Source organism: Pseudopodoces humilis, chromosome 7 (genome assembly GCF_049639895.1).
Source record: "Pseudopodoces humilis isolate 2021_Gansu_Grassland_sample_001 chromosome 7, ASM4963989v1, whole genome shotgun sequence".
NCBI classification, from domain to species: domain Eukaryota; kingdom Metazoa; phylum Chordata; class Aves; order Passeriformes; family Paridae; genus Pseudopodoces; species Pseudopodoces humilis.
In genome coordinates this window covers 25,595,302-25,611,770 of record NC_142206.1, presented here as the reverse complement: position 1 = coordinate 25,611,770, position 16,469 = coordinate 25,595,302, and the positions used below count along the sequence as shown (strand labels likewise).

The window sequence follows — 16,469 nt, the reverse complement described above, 5'->3', positions numbered from 1 at the left end:
ACATTCCAGTATTAAGTAGAATGACAAGGCTCCGTCTACTTTTCAGTTCCCACATCCAAACCCCACAGAGAATGTGATTTGCTATGAAAAGGACACTGATTTATGAATTAAGGAGGATTCCTTTAGAATCTTACCGCAATTGTAGTCCTTTGTTTGTCCGTGTGCCACCAAGCTGGTAAACCTTTGCAGTCTCTACCACACCAGTTATTTCAGCAACCTGTATACAGAGTAAAGTATATGAGAAGAAGGATGCAAGAGAGGTTTCTTATTCATGTTCCTGGAATGTATCTAGCATATTCAAGCCTTTTCATTAGAAATAAAAAACCTTAATCTAGCTAACAATTCTAACCAGATCAAGGATAGCAAGACTCTTCAGTATGCATTATTAGGTACTGAATGAGTTACTTCATACATAATTTTTGAGTTAATAAATTATACCATCTGAATGCTTGATGCAGTTCTTGTATCTTCTCAGCTCTGCCTTCCTGACCAAAGAGTGTACACTCTCCTACCTTTCCTATTTCCTTCTCAAATAATGTTGGTTTGGGTTAACATATGTCCCAAATGAAATACACTATTGCTGCTCATATACTAAAAACAGCCCTTCTGGGGGCCTTTGTAATGCAATCTTAGAGACTATTATTGTATCCTATGACTGCAGCAATGAAACAGGAAAAAAACCCTGTGTTCTCAATCATGGTCTCTTCTGAAGGCACACTGATGTACTAGAAACTTTGTAAAAAAAGAATCAAGACCCCACAATAACTAAATAACAGTCCTAGAAATAAGGAGTGAATCTTACTCATCCTTACTTGGGGTAAGCAGAGTCTGGAACTCAAGTTTGCAATACAAATAATAAGACAACATGAACCACAGCTAGAAGATCTTTGTTAGTGCTCCCTCTCTCTCACTAAATTTATCTCCTCCCCTAGGTGGTCACATAGATGTATTTATTCTTAAACCAGTCTCTTTCACCTGCTTGGAAGCAATTACATTTTCTGGTTATAAGCAATCTTTTTGTATCAATCAGTCACTGGTACCTGAGAACTGATAAGCTGCCAATATTTTATTACAGCACAAAAATAAAAAGAACTAAATCCCTCAGAGCTAAACTCACCCGATAGACAGGTTTACTGTTGTGATTGCCAATGCCAATACGGACAAAGCAGCCAGTGACTGTCTTGGCAAAGAAGGGCATGTGACACCAGCGTTCCAGCTTGTGCCGTGACAACCGTACTCGGTTCAGCTCTTCAGGCAAGGACACTGGCTGGGACTTGGGAGGGATTTCTTCTTTCCTGATTGGGGAAAGGTGAGAGGGAATAAAGAAAAAGGTAGAGACAAAATCAAAACCCAGAAAGGGGGTCCTGAGAAAGGTGCAGCGTGAGCACTATTTAAATTACCAGTAAAAGGAATAATTCATCATGCACTAGTTGACAGTAGATGTGTGAATTCAGCATTCATGAGAAAGGCTTAATGTTAAGTCCTAGACTTACTGAACACTGCCCCTGCTACCAGAAAGCAGAAAGACACACACCAAGGCAGTTTATAGACTAATGCTTTAAGATAAGCTAGCACATGCATCTGCTCAGATATGTGCCAGAGTTCTGCAGCTGCTGAAGTGCAGGACTAAACAAATCAGTAAAAAACAGTGTAATTTGGGCTGAACCTGACAGCAGGTAACTGAAACTGCAAACCCACCCAAGGTAAACGAGTCCCATGAACTGTGATATAGTGCCAAGGACTCAAATCTGAGCAATGAAATTATGCCCAGAGGTAAAAACACTTTAGAGACACTGAACTACCCCAAACAATCCTCTAAAACAGCATGTGTCTACCTAAAGTGGATCTCTATTTTTGAACATATTTACAAGTAATCATAGCCCAGTGTTTACTACTTACTCTTCCTCTTCATCAGAGGATGACGATCTGGATGAGCGGTCACTTTTCTCACTAGACTTATCATCCTCCTCCTCCTCTTCATCATCAGAGTATACTTCACTAGTTTTTAATGGCTGTTTTTTTGCAAGCAATTCAGCTGGAGGAAGGGCACAGAAAAAGGAAAAGCAGGCTATAAATATTTTATGAAAGCTTCCCTGTAAGAGCTGAACCTTAATTGCTTTAAAAAAATATCCAAGAGGCAAACTGGTAATAATTTTACACTAGATACAGGTGGCACATGTTCAAATCCACTAGTAAGCTGTGCACTTCATTAACATCTCTCTTTGCATATACATGAAGTATTTAAAATCATCCTAAACCTCAGTTGTACTTATTTTCAGTCTCCCAACTTGATTGCACATAGCAATTGAAGATGGGTGTAACAACTGGATATACAAGAAAAAAACTATTATGATCAGACAACTCATTGTTATTTTACAAGTAAAAAGAAAAAAAAACCCTCATCTTTGGAGAGGATCAAAATAAATACTAGATAAAATCCAGTAGAGTAAAAAAGATGGTTGAGTCAAAAACCAGTGACAAGATAAACAAGATGATGCATCAGTGAAGAAACAAGCAAATGTAGGCAGGGTTTCAAAAGTCAGGTAAGTAGGAGTTTGAATGATTCAGAGATTAAAAATCTGTATCTAAGTGACCAATTCAGATACATTAACTAAACCTTACTAAGCGCCATTCAGTGGATTGCAATAAAAGTTCTGGTTTTAAACCACTCCAGGGAGGGGGAGCAGTGAGGAATACCACATCAGTGGTTGCCAAATATCACCCTAGGTGGTCATGTTGGGCAAAGACCAAGGAAAACACAGACATGGAATTCATTCACTCAAAGGTGTAGGATTGTTGCATTAATTTGAAACCGGAAGTATAACTTTCAAAAAGTTGCAATAATGCCTCAAAAACTGTAGCAATAGCAACATGCTTTCATACCTGTTCTGTTCTTCCTTTTCTCTCTTTCTGCTTTTAGCTCCTCCATTGCCTGAGATTTCTTGTCTAGCTTTTCATCCCGCTTTGATCTCCGCTCTTTGTTATGTGACATGACCTAAAAACATGTATAGAAAATCCCTCAGCACCATAAACCCGTAAGTTGAAAAGCATTAAAACAAAGATTGTTCACATACTTTAGAATTTTTTTCTAACAGAAATGACTAACATACTCCTTTCTGAAATCACTTTTTTTCAGCTCATTTTTTATGGAGGTAAGAGAGGGAAGTCAATCTGGAGCACAATTCTTCTCTCTGCTTCATATCAAAAATAATGAACATATTTATAGCTCAACATTTCTGCCACCAAATCTCAGTCTCAAAATTCCTCCTTGAAGTTAAAAAAGGACTAGAGAAATAAACAGGAGTAATTCGGCAAATAACATGTAATGAGGAAAAACTGGATTAATATTCTTCTCATTTGCTGCTTCTGCAAGGCCAAATCAAAGCACTAGTTTTCATTTAGTAGCAAAGAAAAAAGTTAGGTTAAAAAATACTTAAAGCAGAAATAAAGTTGCTTGTAAAATCTGCAAGATGGAGCCAAATCTTAAATATTTTAAGTCTTCTTGTGCTTTCCATTTTTAACATTTAACATTTTTTTCTCTATGGAGAAAGCAGCCTCTATTATAAGCATAAAAGACAGTCATTTGAGCTAAGTTGAAGTCATTTCTGCAAGGCATTGTAGAACTCTAAATAAGATACTTTTACACATGCATATAAGTATTTGCATGTACACTTTGTGTACTATAAATGGACTATTAAATGTACACACATGTACATATACAGAGTTGAGGAAGCAGAGAAATGAGATTCATTCCACTCAACATGTGCCTAAGGGGAAACTCATCTCACCTAATTTGATTTTAGGTGTCAAACATCTCTTTCACCAGAAAGTAACATGGAGTGAATTGTCAGCTGAAGATCCCCTCTTCCATTGCACAAAACAATAGGCAACAGAAAGTGTAAACAAGTGGTTCTTAGATGGCTGAAGTTAGCAAGATTAATCCCTTCCCACTCTGGGAGCCCCGACTCTATATTAATGGAAGGATTTTCACTATTTGAAACCACAGTTCAGTTACAGAGGCCTGGCCTCAAAAACTGGCATTGTCCTCTTTTTACTGGAAGTGGAAAAACTAAAGAACTACTTCTGCTCCTCCTGGCATTCAAACTTTTCCTTGACATCTCTGCCAAAAGAAACTAAGCATTTTTTTCCACTGTATGTATGTGCATGAAAAATAATTAATACGACATATGAGCAGTTTTTGGTCTCCTCTCTCAAACTTTTCAAGAAAAGGATGTATGGAATGTTTCAGACTAAATGACAGAAGCTTGGCTAAAGGAACTGTAAAACGTTGCTTTCTTTTTTTCGTGGGAGGGCTATCACAGCAACTCTAGACATAGCTGCAACTTCGTATTTTTCATTAAAGGAATACCAGTGCACCCCTCAATAGGCCAAAAGATGTTAACTTCTTTAAATGAACTGGAAAAACTGAAGATAGCTTGAGCATATAAATTAACTAAATTCCGATCCGCTACACTGTTTGACATTAAGTGAAAACATTAGAGGTAGAGAGGCCATATCCTATCTCCTTTCACCAAGAGAAAAGGGTTTATCACCAAGAACAGTTTCATTTCCTACCTGGGATTCCTGGATCTGTGTGAGTTTTTTCTTCTCCTGCTCTTCCTCTTGCTTTTTCTTTTTCTCTTTCTTTTCTTTCTTTTTTGCTGTTTTTAGTTTTTTCTTGATTTCAAATCTAGTAGCAGTTATTGGAACAAAAAGAAAGTATGATAAAATGCTCTTCCTGAGAGAGTAAAGGATTACTCAGATGTGATTACAAATGCTATTAGGCTGCAAGGAACACTTCAACTGCTTGTCCCTTTTATGTTACCCTGTCCCCCTATTCCAATCCCCTCCCTTCCCCAAGAAAATAAAGTGAAGAAAAGCTGAGCACACCAAGTGCAGTCCTACAGAGAGCGAACCTAAAGGGTTCAAGAGACCATGTAGAAATTACTATGCCACAGAAATATGCCTTACTCCGTTTTCCTCTTTGCCAGTGCAGTGATCATTGCAAGCTGCCTCCAACTCTAAAATCATACAGCTGTTTCACATAAACAGCTTTTCAACCTAAACAGCTAAAAGATTTTTTTTCTTTAAAGCCACTATCATGCTAACTTTTTCATTCTTAAACTTCACCTTTCTACTGGCACTGGTCTGTATAAGAATGACTGCAACCTTTCAGGGAGTCCTTCAGCTAAATTTTCACCAGACTTAGTTTCTGCAGAAGAATTTCGGCACTTCCCTGTCTACCTGCATGAAATATATCACCCTGATGTCTTATTTTCAGCCACTGTATTCAGAAGAGTAGTCATTTCAGTGGAATGGTCCCATGACTGAGATTCCGCTGCACCATGGACTGGCCATTGCTTAAGTGAAGTGTGCATACGGACATATACAAGAAAAAAAAAAACTTCTAGTAACTGAAATTCAAAATGTGTTATCCACATGCACATTACACAGTCCATTCTTTTTCAGTCCTTTACACCTGGATTTTGTAGACAATAGACTGAAGCGTCAGATGAGCTCATTGCCCTTTATGCCTTTAACATGAAGCATAACACACAAGGCACAGGCATTATATCAGATGCAACTTCTGCTGTAATCCCAGTGAACTCACAGCATAATGTGCATACAAAGAGCTTTTGAAAGACTTAACTTAGCATAAAGTTAAATGACTACCCCACCATCCCCTTAGTTCTACCTGCCAAGACTTTACACAGAGCAGCACAAATTCATTTAAGATTAAATCAGTAACTCAAGCTTTGATTGTTTAGCTTGTTTGCATTGAGTATTCTCCAGCATTCTAAAACAGAGACATTCAGTTACCACAGAATAGAGAGTGAAATTTGAAAGATAGGATGTCCTTCTACGTGATCCAAATCCAAACTTACAATCATTCTAATCCCTTCAAGGAGAACAGCAGAACACGTAAGATTCTGAACGTAGTGTTAAAATCAAGGCAGGCAGGCAGTTAAGGCATAGCTCTAGCTATGCCTTAGACAAACACACTTTGGCAGTCGCTTGTATTGACATGATTTGCTCAACAGATGTCAGTCCTCCAGGGAAATTTCTCAGCAAATGAGAAGAGAGGGCACTAAAGAAGAAAGAAACTCAAGAAACCTTGCCCCATATGTGCCAAATCCTTTCAATTAGGATACATAGGAAGTAAAATACCTATACTACAAAGAAGCTGCCTAACTGGACAGTGTAACAGCTACAGACAAACAACAAAACCACAGTACGTAAGGCAGAAATCCACAAAAGATTCCATGAAAGCGACATATCCAACACCACTCCTCATTATTTCAGTATCTCTATCTTCTATTAGGGCCCAAACCAGTTTCACACCCATACACAGGCAACCCTAACACTGATCTGTGCTTCACCATTGTTTTCTGAAAAATTCCAGAAATTCATGTACATCTTATTGCTTTGTTTGCCTTTTTCCAAAGCATCAGCACATGACAATTAATACAAAAAAGATGAAGAGAAAGCAGGCTTTCTGAAGGTCTGGCATCTAACCTACAGAGCAGTAACATAACTACAGGGGTAGCTAACAGAACTGTGCATATTCAACAGCTGAGAAGCTTTTAGATACTGTCTTCTACAAGAATATGCACAACTCCTGCTGAGTGCTTCTTAATTACTACAGGGACAGTTTACATACAAAAAATATACAATCAAGTTTAACTCACTTAAGAGTGCTTAATGCTTGGACCTTAAACAAGACAGCACAGTCAGCACACTCTCTATGCAGCCTTTAAGAACTTGCTACCAAACATCAACAGATATAAAATTCACCTTCTCTTTAGCACTTCTCTCTTCTCTATCCGGTTAAACAGTTCCTGCTCTCTCTCTTTTTCTGTCATCTGTTCCAGTCGAGCTCGGTCTTCTTCATCTCCCATCAGGTCTTCTCCATAGCCATCATGGAATTCCTCATCTTCAGATGAAGAATCTGAATCTGAGCTAGATGAGGAGCTGTTGCTTTCTGTATCAGAGACTTCTCCTAAATCAAAAATATAAGGTAGTGATATATAGCTGGGGCAAAGCTCAACCACTTCATTATAGCATATTAGCAAGGGATAGCATGAATTAATTTTACACTTCTCTTCCACTATATTAAAAACATATAATGAAAATGAAGGCCAGGTTGAAATTACCATAATATATGCTTGCTAAAAAAATTATAAAATGAGCGGTACTACATTTGAACACAAATTGGGTGATAAGTAAAAAATCTCTGTAGAACAAACAAATTTAAAAGGCCTTTTAGTAATGTGTTACAGTCCTAAAGTTAGACTTCTATGCCTATATGCTTATGTCCCTGACAAGTTGCTTATTCAGCCATAAGTTTGTGTGCACACACTTCAAACACCATGATCAACCACCACAGAACTGCACATTAACCACCTCATTATAGCAACCCGAAGGACCAAAATTCATCATGTGAAGACTGCAACATTATGAATTGCTACACAAGCAGATAAAGTTGAAACCAATACCCTCAGGGCTAGCAAGGCCCTGACACTAGCCCTGTTACTGGAACAAGCCCTCCCAGCTACACAGGGGTTTAGGGAACAGCTGACTCTCCAGTAGTATTGGGTAACACCACCTTTAAACTTAATCCAAGTCCAAGTGCTTTGATTATCTCACCTAATTGACTAAATTACATTGAATTGCAAAAGCAGGCCATTAGGATTCCTTCTTTTGCATCCATTCTGGTATTAGTATTTCTGGAAACTCCCAGCTTTGCAAGCTCACACTGTGAAAACCCTTGATTTCTTAGCACTGATATATACAGGTGCAGTCACTCCATGCCTTTGTCTGTATCTGCTGTGCTTGATATATTTAAAACTTCCTTTTTTAGTATTAATGGAAATCACAAGTAAGCACCTGCAAACCTTCAGGGCATGATGAAAACAGATAACAGGAAGTTTACCCAGCATTGAAATGTACTCAATATTCATGTAAAAAATTCTGAAAACGTTATAGAATGGTTTTTCTTCTGTGTCAGTATAAATGTGCAAGAATTCCAATTCAGAGCAAATGCATACAAGATAAGCTCCTATTTGCATCACAAACACTATACACCTTTCCCTTTGTTATCACAAGAAGTTTGGGATGGGAAAATATGTCAATGAGAATAAAAAATGCTGCCCACATGGGTAGATAGGACATGCTAGAAGGAAGCAAGGAATTTTCCAGGAGAAAGCAATGAAATGTCATTCATTCTTCAGCTGAAATAGCATTTAGTTTGCAGTTGCAATGGAGTGCTCACAGCAACGCTACATTGATTTATATGCACTTCAAGCCACAGTAAATTTAAAAGTTACCCTGGCTCTAAGTCACAAAATGAAAAGTCTTTGAAGATGGTCTTCAAAATCACCATCCAACATTACTCTTCAGCGTGCACAACAGATAAGTTCGCTTGGAATCACACTAAATAAATGCACATTATCTTACCCTCTTCAGGTGCTGAGCTCTCAGCCGAGCTGTCTTTATCTGAGCTGCCGGAAGAGGCAGCTTTGTTCATCTGTTTCTTCATGGCTCCTTTCTTCTCTACCTTACCCGCTTTTCCCTTTTTTTTGTTTTTAGAACCTCCAACAGTCCACTGTGCAGAAAGAACCAAGAAAGGGATCATGAGACACAAACATCACTCCCTTCTCCCTTCTCCAGAACACTGGAGTAAAACCAGCTGAGAAATAGTCCAATACCTGACAGCAAAAAAAATCATTCAAGTGTAAAGAGGAAAAAAAAGAGAAGCCAATAGGAAACTTATCAGATAAATGAGGGCCTTTTACAAGGTTTTTGGGAGTAGAGTATTCTGTGGTTGGTTGAAGTTTTTCTTTGAAAAAAAAGAAACCAGTTATAACAGTTGGTAGGGCACTCCTTTTAAAAGATAATGAAGACTTCAAAGCTGGCAATATCTACCAAGGGAGGAGGTACTGAAAATAATTTCCTAAGAAAATAATTTTAAACAATGTGTCCAATGTGTTTGTAAAGACCAGTTTCAGTTTACTATCAAATAGAAGCAACTGATGCTTTTGCAGAACTAGTTTAATCAGTAGCAGATCTTACATTTCATGAAGGACACCAATTATACATGATGGCCTTTTCAAAATCTCAGTTTTACCAAAAGTACACAATGTCTGTATTTCTATGCGACAAGACAACAGTTCACTCAATGATGCAGGTGGTGGCACTACCCCCTATGTACATGAAGTGGAATCAAATCAGAATCACAGAAGTCGGGGGGAAAAAAAAGAAAAAAAAATACAATATCAAGTCCTAATTTTAATTTTCTTTTAATGTCATATTTTCAGTTAACTTAGACCACAGTTTCCAAGTACAGGACTTACACCACCAGACATACACAGATAGACATTTTAAATTCTAAAGTCTCAGAACTAGTATTTACCTTACAGTGTGATTTCTTAATAGAATTTTTACATTGTTCCAACTACCTGGGTAAAGCCAGAAGGGAACAGAAGCAATAAGCATTGACCATATATTACTTAAAGGTTTTACAATATTTTACACTTCACTGCCTCTCCTAGAAATTCTCCAGGCATGAGATCCTCAGGAATATAACAGGCTTTATGTGTATATATGTATGTATATATACACACACACACATATATATAAATCCTCTAAATACCTGTATATCATTCTCATCTTTCATGCACATCACCATCTGATTGAGCATGCAGTCTTAAAACACCAGTCATAATGCAAGTGAGCAAATGCAATTGTGCATAACTCAGATCTTGCACTCAAAACTCTAAGTGGAAAAAAACCCCACTTTAGATTTGACCTCAGATGCACAAAAACTTCAGGCGTCTTACCCAATCACCATATCCTGGGGGATGAATCAAGTCTATCTATGCAGGCAGTAATCATTCCATCAAATTTGATAAACTGCTCTGCCTGGTAAGACACCATCCTCAGAGAACCTTGGTGTTCAATTACTCTAGATGAAACTCAAGCAAGTAGTTATAAGCTACTTCTGCAAGGCCAAATCAAACCTAATCTAACAGTACCTGAACTAATACCTTTGGAATTTCCCTGGTTTTGATTATTCTCATACACAATCTTGTACTTTCCATATTACCAAATGCTTCATCATGTTCTTTGGACACCATCAGAGTATTCAAAAGTTTCTGTAAATACTGAAGTTGGTTTTGGTTTTTTTCCTGAGGTAAAAGTACAGTGGTGAGCCTTGCAATTCATACCCTATGCAGATACCCCAGTCTGTGATGGTCTGTAAGACAGGTGAGAAACTGCACAGAAATCTTCTGACTTTATACCAGCCTGAGCTTGTACTGAAATTTTTATTAGCTGCAGCATTAAAGTTTTACTTGTTCAGTGTTACAATATTGCTGTCTAATATTATTTCTAGTTACTATGCTCATATAAATCAGTTAAGAATGAGCTTGCACTCTGTCTAAATCTACTCAAATCTCAGCACTAAGGAATCATCTCCCAGGTGAACAGAAAAGTGCATTTTTGCTACTTGCTCAAACGCTCACCTACTGCCAGCATACCAGAGAAGACACAACAGCAAGACAAGTGAAACTCAGCATTTAGCAGTGATGCAGAGGTGCTTCCCTCTCAGAGCTCTGCCACTTCTTTTATGTGTTCTAATGCTGAATTATACCTCATGTCAGCATGCTGCACAGCAAGGAAGCAGCACACAGAAAGCCACAGTATACAACACAGTTATATCAAGACCTTGAAAGGTCATGCTGAGATGAAAGAAGCTAAGATCAGATAAAAAACAGCAGGATTTTAGTGAATAAAATGTTTCATAGCTGTACATACATGTGTTACATATCACTGTTTTCAGCTTTTAACTCACTAGTAGAATTGTGGAGAAAACCTGTAACCAGGAAGATAGGACTGAAAAGAAATCTACGTGACAAGCACTTGGAACAAAAAAAAAGAAGCAACAACAAAAAAAACAAACAAAAAACCACCACCCAAACAACAAAAAACCCAAACCCACACAAACAAAGAATAACAAAAAAAAAAACCAAACACAACACCAAAAAAACCCAAATCAAAACGAAAACAAAAAACCCCACAAACAAAAAACCAAACCATTAAAACCAAAAACCACCCAAACAAACCAACACAGGACAAGATAATTAAAAAATCTGCTCTCTAATCTAGGAAAGGTTTCTATTTCACCCTGAAGATAACACTTCATCTCACTTTTGTTTATGCAATTGACCTCTATGTCCATCTCCCAGTTTCAGTGCTGTCACAAAGCCAAATTCTTACCTAACTCAGGTGCTTCTGGGCTTATTCAGTTTCCCTAATGTCTCATGAATGCCTGGTCATTCCCAGAACAACTATAGGACAAGACAAGAGTTAGGGCAAATCTTGGACCACTAATTCATCAAAACCAGGACACTGTGCAAGACTCTTAGGCTAACAAATTGCTCTGCATTTGGACACTGTTGCAGGTGTCATTTGAATACTCAATGATCAACATGAGCGGCCAACATGAATTTCTTCTTGCAACAGAGGAAGACACAACATATTAGCTGGTGTAGGAGGGAGAGGGAAGGCAATACGGGAAAGCCAAAATCTTGAGTCCCTTCCTCATGCTCCAGCACACCAGCAGAAATCAAAAATGCAACATGCAACAACTGCATGTTCACATGCAACATCAAGTAAAAATGCACACAGTTACAGTGAGAAATATTTCTTTGCTGTGTTTCCCTTAACTTCAAACTATAATCACTTTCCAAAATCTGACCTCTACTGCAGTTTCTCCAGATCCCTTCACGCTGCAGTCAGGCAGCACCAGTCAACGCTTCTCACATGTTTCCCATGACTGTAACGCCGCGTTGGAACAGCCCCTCTATTCACCGCTGCCCCCTCGGCCACCATCTGGAACCCTCCATGGCTCCAGACACAGCAAGTTAATAAACCCATGCAAAAGTGTACAGCAACATGTCTTTCTGCTTATTGTTTGGTACTACCAAACAACAGAGCTTTATGGCTCTCTCACAAGAAGCCACCAGAAGAGCCTTTTGAATTTTCCTCTTGCTGCCAAGGTTCGCAGTGCCAATAGCTTGCATATTTCCTCCAAGAAACAGTTGGACGTGATGATCCTAAAGGTTCTTGTCAGCCTAAATGATTCCTTGATTCTAAGAACTCCAAATTAAGCCACAGTAACCAGAATGGATTTAAGGGGAAAAAAAACCCCAATCCACCACATTAAAAATGACCTCAACTTTTAAGTCAGCTTCTAAAAAAGCAACTACACAAAGTGATTTAAGAAAAAAATTTATAGCTCAGCAAACCTGGAACATATTTCCACTAGGGAGACAAAATGAGATCGTGGAGGAAAAAAAAGAGAAAAATAAAAAGGTTAAAAACCCCCAAAAAAACCCATACCTGAAGTGAGCTCAAAGTGCAGAATTGTTTTACTACTTGGGTAGTTGTTCTTTCCTTCTATTCACACAGTACCTAAATGCATTACACACTGAGAATTTAATTTGCAAATAGGTTCTCCCAGCATTTTTTTAACCCCCTATCAAGGTAGAGATGCACAAGAAAGGTTGCCAGCTTGTTCTTGCCATATCCTTCCCTCTTGCCATATCCAACGGCTTTATAAGCAAAATGCAAACTACAAGCCACAACATCAAAGCAGAATGGTCCCTTACCAATGTGGTCCTTTCCAAGGCCAGACAAACTTCAGCTGTCCTGTTGTCATTGCATTTAAGTGCACCAAGGTAGGTAATATCAACTCAGCTCACAAACTTTCATGCATTCATACAGGAGAAAAATAAGGCAGTCCACCAGGAAAGTCATGCAACTACAGTTTCAGCCTGTCTGAACTCAACAGCAGGAAACACATTTTGATTTGTTTGCAGGATTTGAAAATAAGGTGGTATTTACTGTCTTCAGGCTTTCCCAAAGCTTGGAAAACTCTAGACAGCACCCCAAGAGCTTCAAGGAGGAAAATGCTCTCTACCACTACCTTTAAAACTAAATAGTAAATGAAAAGCCCCTGTTATTTATCCTGCCTTTCAGGATCTACACCTGTCATTTGAATGCCTCAAACACCTTCATGATGACAACAGGCCAGCAAACAAAAAACTTAAAGAACTATTTTAGACACAGAGAGGAAACTCTAGGTGTCAACACCAAAATGGAAAAGAAATAAGCAAACAAAGAAAACACCTTCAGAAGCCTGGCTCTGCCAGGAACAGGTTGAGAAAAGGCTTTATGGGCCAGAATATTACCAGACAACTGATCTACCCTTTCATTCAAGTACTGCTTGAAGAAGCTTACAGAAATCAAATCCGAAGAAGTTATTCCTGACATCCCTATGCTAGTTTGCAATTTAAAGATGTTAGATACAGACTAGATTTTATACCAATTTTGTCCACAGCTTATTCACATTACTCCTTTGGACATGACAGCCTTCATACCATTAGCTTGTGCTGCTCAGATTTGCAATTGCACTTTATTTTGAGCAGAGGAAGTACTACCACCTCTCTTCCTTGAGAAAAGATTTACTATTGCACCCATTAATAGCTGAAGGAAACTGTCTCCAGGAAAAGTCAGAGTTACAAAGCACACAGTCTATAAGCTGTGAATAAGACAATTAAAGCATGGCCTGCTTCAAATTTCCTAAGCTTGAAAAAAATGTATGGCAAAGGCCTCACAGTATTGGAGAACCCACTCATTCTTGAAGGTTTAATTAAGCAGTATTATAAAATAAAAGCACACAGGAAAAGACAGCATTCAGTACTGTAATTTCTACAAATCCACAAAAAGACACCCCAAAACAGAAAAAACACATGCAATATTCTGCTTACCTGTCCTTTTCTAGAGTGCTCTAAGTTGAAGCACAGTAAGGAGATACAAAGAGGCATAAAACCCTCTAGACTGTTACTTGAAACTAATCTCCTCACTAGCTGCATGACTACTGCTCACGTCCTCCCCTGTCCCATAGATCTTGACAAGATCTTCAGTTATACAGTTCCCTAACAAATTAGCACATTTGCAAAAAAAGGTATAAAAGGATAATCCTCACTAAACTTCAGAACAGTACTAAGCATTCATTATGCTAAGTTTTCTAGTCCTGGATGGATACTCTGTCCTTACCCTATAGGTGTTAAAAGGCAGAACTGAACCCTTCCTGACATTAGAATGAGCGTACTTCTCAAGAGAAACAAACGGGAGCTCCCATAGCATTGTGGCTTTCTGTCTAATCAACGCTAATGTCAGTGAAGTTCTTCCAGAAGTCATCCACTCTTCCCACATAATAGAATGAATTATTTCATTGTAGGCAAAGATGACAGAATAAAAGGAAACAGCCCAGAATTAACCTACTGCAACTGAGAAACATCATCCATAATGCCCTCAGTCAGTAACAAGAACACCTTGTGGACACACAAACCTCTCGCATGGTAGCCCCAGCAGTAACCTGACTAGCATGTAACCAAACTGGTTACATGCAGAAAGCTACCAGTTTGACATGGTGAGCTCTTGAGCAGACATGGTCACACACAAGATGAAGGAGCCATCTGTGTCCAGATTAGTACATCCCTTTGCAAAGGTAGCTCTCCTTATTGCAAAGCCCTGCAGTCATTGCTATTTATCATCTCACTGAACAAAAATCTATAGTAATTCAGCCAAGAACATTCCACAGCCCTACCAGAACAGTTCAGAGCACCCCTCCTATTTCATTGCCTGCAACTCACTTTCAGTCCTGTGGCTAGGAAATTTAATTCGAACTACAGAGATGATTTAAGTGTTATAGAACTCAGGATCCAGATGAGAAGTGTATTATCACTGATACACATAAATGTAACACTAAAGATGCAGAGACATCCTTTGGGCACTATTGTATAGATGCAGCACGATTTGTACCTGCTGTTCTTCAGTAATTCCAAAATGTTTTTCTCTCCCCTATGCCCCACAAACTTTCCTCCCTCTAAAAGAAAGCAGCAAGCTGCATTATGCTCTGAAATAGATTTAGGCTTCTTTGCTGTACATGCAACGTAGTGCCAATCTTGGAACATTTAGTGCTTTCCAGGAATCATAGAGGACACGCACACTGGAAAACCTCTGTGGAAACATATGGGTATGATTAGGCACATTTGCCCAGGGCAACAATTTCCATGCTTTTGCCTCAAGGTCTGTACCTTGCAGGAAGTAAAATAATACAATTTCAACTTTTAGACCCCCTATCCCAACCCCCAAGGCTGAACTAACTTCAAACCAACCACAAGAATACTTATTAAAACCTGAGTTATTCAACAGGACTAGTGTAGTCAAAGCCAGGGACGCAAATAACGGAATGACTGGCAGAAGCAGAACTGTTATAAGCCAGCCGCTCATCCTGCTGTGACAAGCAGCAGTTCAGAATGCATATTTCAGGCACAGGAATAGAAGCAAGTGTCCTAATTACCTCTTCTCTAAATCTTTTTCCTCTTGCTGTATGGAGGTCAGAAAGTACATAGTATCAATTTTAAATGATACACAGATTAGAAAGAGTATCAAATGCAGAGGGTGCAACAGTGGCATTGTTGACCCGCAAGGTCTGCACAAACTGTGAAGACATATTGTCACATATAATGGAAAGGTAGACCTTACTTATTACACGTTAAAATTCTGACAGTTTGCAGAGATAAACACAGAACGGAAGGCTTTATCATCCACATGCTCTCCATACCCAAGTCTACTTTTTCCAGACAAGCTGGTCTCCACATAGAATAAATAAACTGTGAGCCAGCAGATCTGAACACACACAGCGACAGACTGAGTAGATCCCCAATAAGAAACGTAATATATCTAGGCTGGTCACAATTTTGTCTGTCTCTACACCTTAAATGTATATTAGATATACAAGAAGCACTCTTTTTAAGAAAATGATTGATTTGGAATAGAGTTCCAAGCATATTTATTTCAAAAATGCCTCAGTAAGAAAATTAAACTGCACATTCCTCACACTTATTGGAAGAACTCTGCTACACTAAAGAATGCTTTATAGTTTACCACTGGCCCTACCCTGTTAGTCTGCAAATTGTCACAATGGATAATCCTTACTATTATTTCAGAAGAAAAAAAAAATAATACAAAAACCCACACCAAACATCTCTTCATCAATTTTTTAAGAATTGGTAGAATAAATGACCTCACTATAATTTGCAGAAAGCTTGCAAAAGATATTTGTAAGCTTTCAAGAAATTGTTTTTATTCAAATAGCTGTAGAACATTTGTCAATGCCTGTTTTAATAAATCTTTTTGAATTTTCTTTTCTAGATGCACAGACTTTTAACCATCTCTACACAGTACCATAGTACCAAGAACAAATACCAAAAACAGAACCAGCACACAAGCACTGCTATACAGGAAATTGACAAACCTTAGAACAAAGTAATGCTAAACTCTTTCTTGCCTCTTTCTTCAAAAATGTCAATCAAAACACACCCTGCTGCATGTCCAAA

General features: G+C 38.4%; 1 protein-coding gene across 1 annotated transcript in view; it reads right to left on the bottom strand.

The window, feature by feature from the left end:
• RTF1 (RTF1 homolog, Paf1/RNA polymerase II complex component) overlaps nt 1-16,469 on the bottom strand; it is a 29,363-nt gene that overhangs the window by 9,555 nt on the left and 3,339 nt on the right. Inside the window, exons 3-9 of the mRNA XM_005522483.3 lie at nt 8,458-8,605; nt 6,796-7,000; nt 4,576-4,690; nt 2,884-2,995; nt 1,900-2,035; nt 1,118-1,295; nt 135-217 (exon numbers count right to left, since the gene is read on the bottom strand). Coding sequence (XP_005522540.1) covers nt 135-217; nt 1,118-1,295; nt 1,900-2,035; nt 2,884-2,995; nt 4,576-4,690; nt 6,796-7,000; nt 8,458-8,605 — 977 coding nt within the window. The remainder of the gene's footprint in view (nt 1-134; nt 218-1,117; nt 1,296-1,899; nt 2,036-2,883; nt 2,996-4,575; nt 4,691-6,795; nt 7,001-8,457; nt 8,606-16,469) is intronic.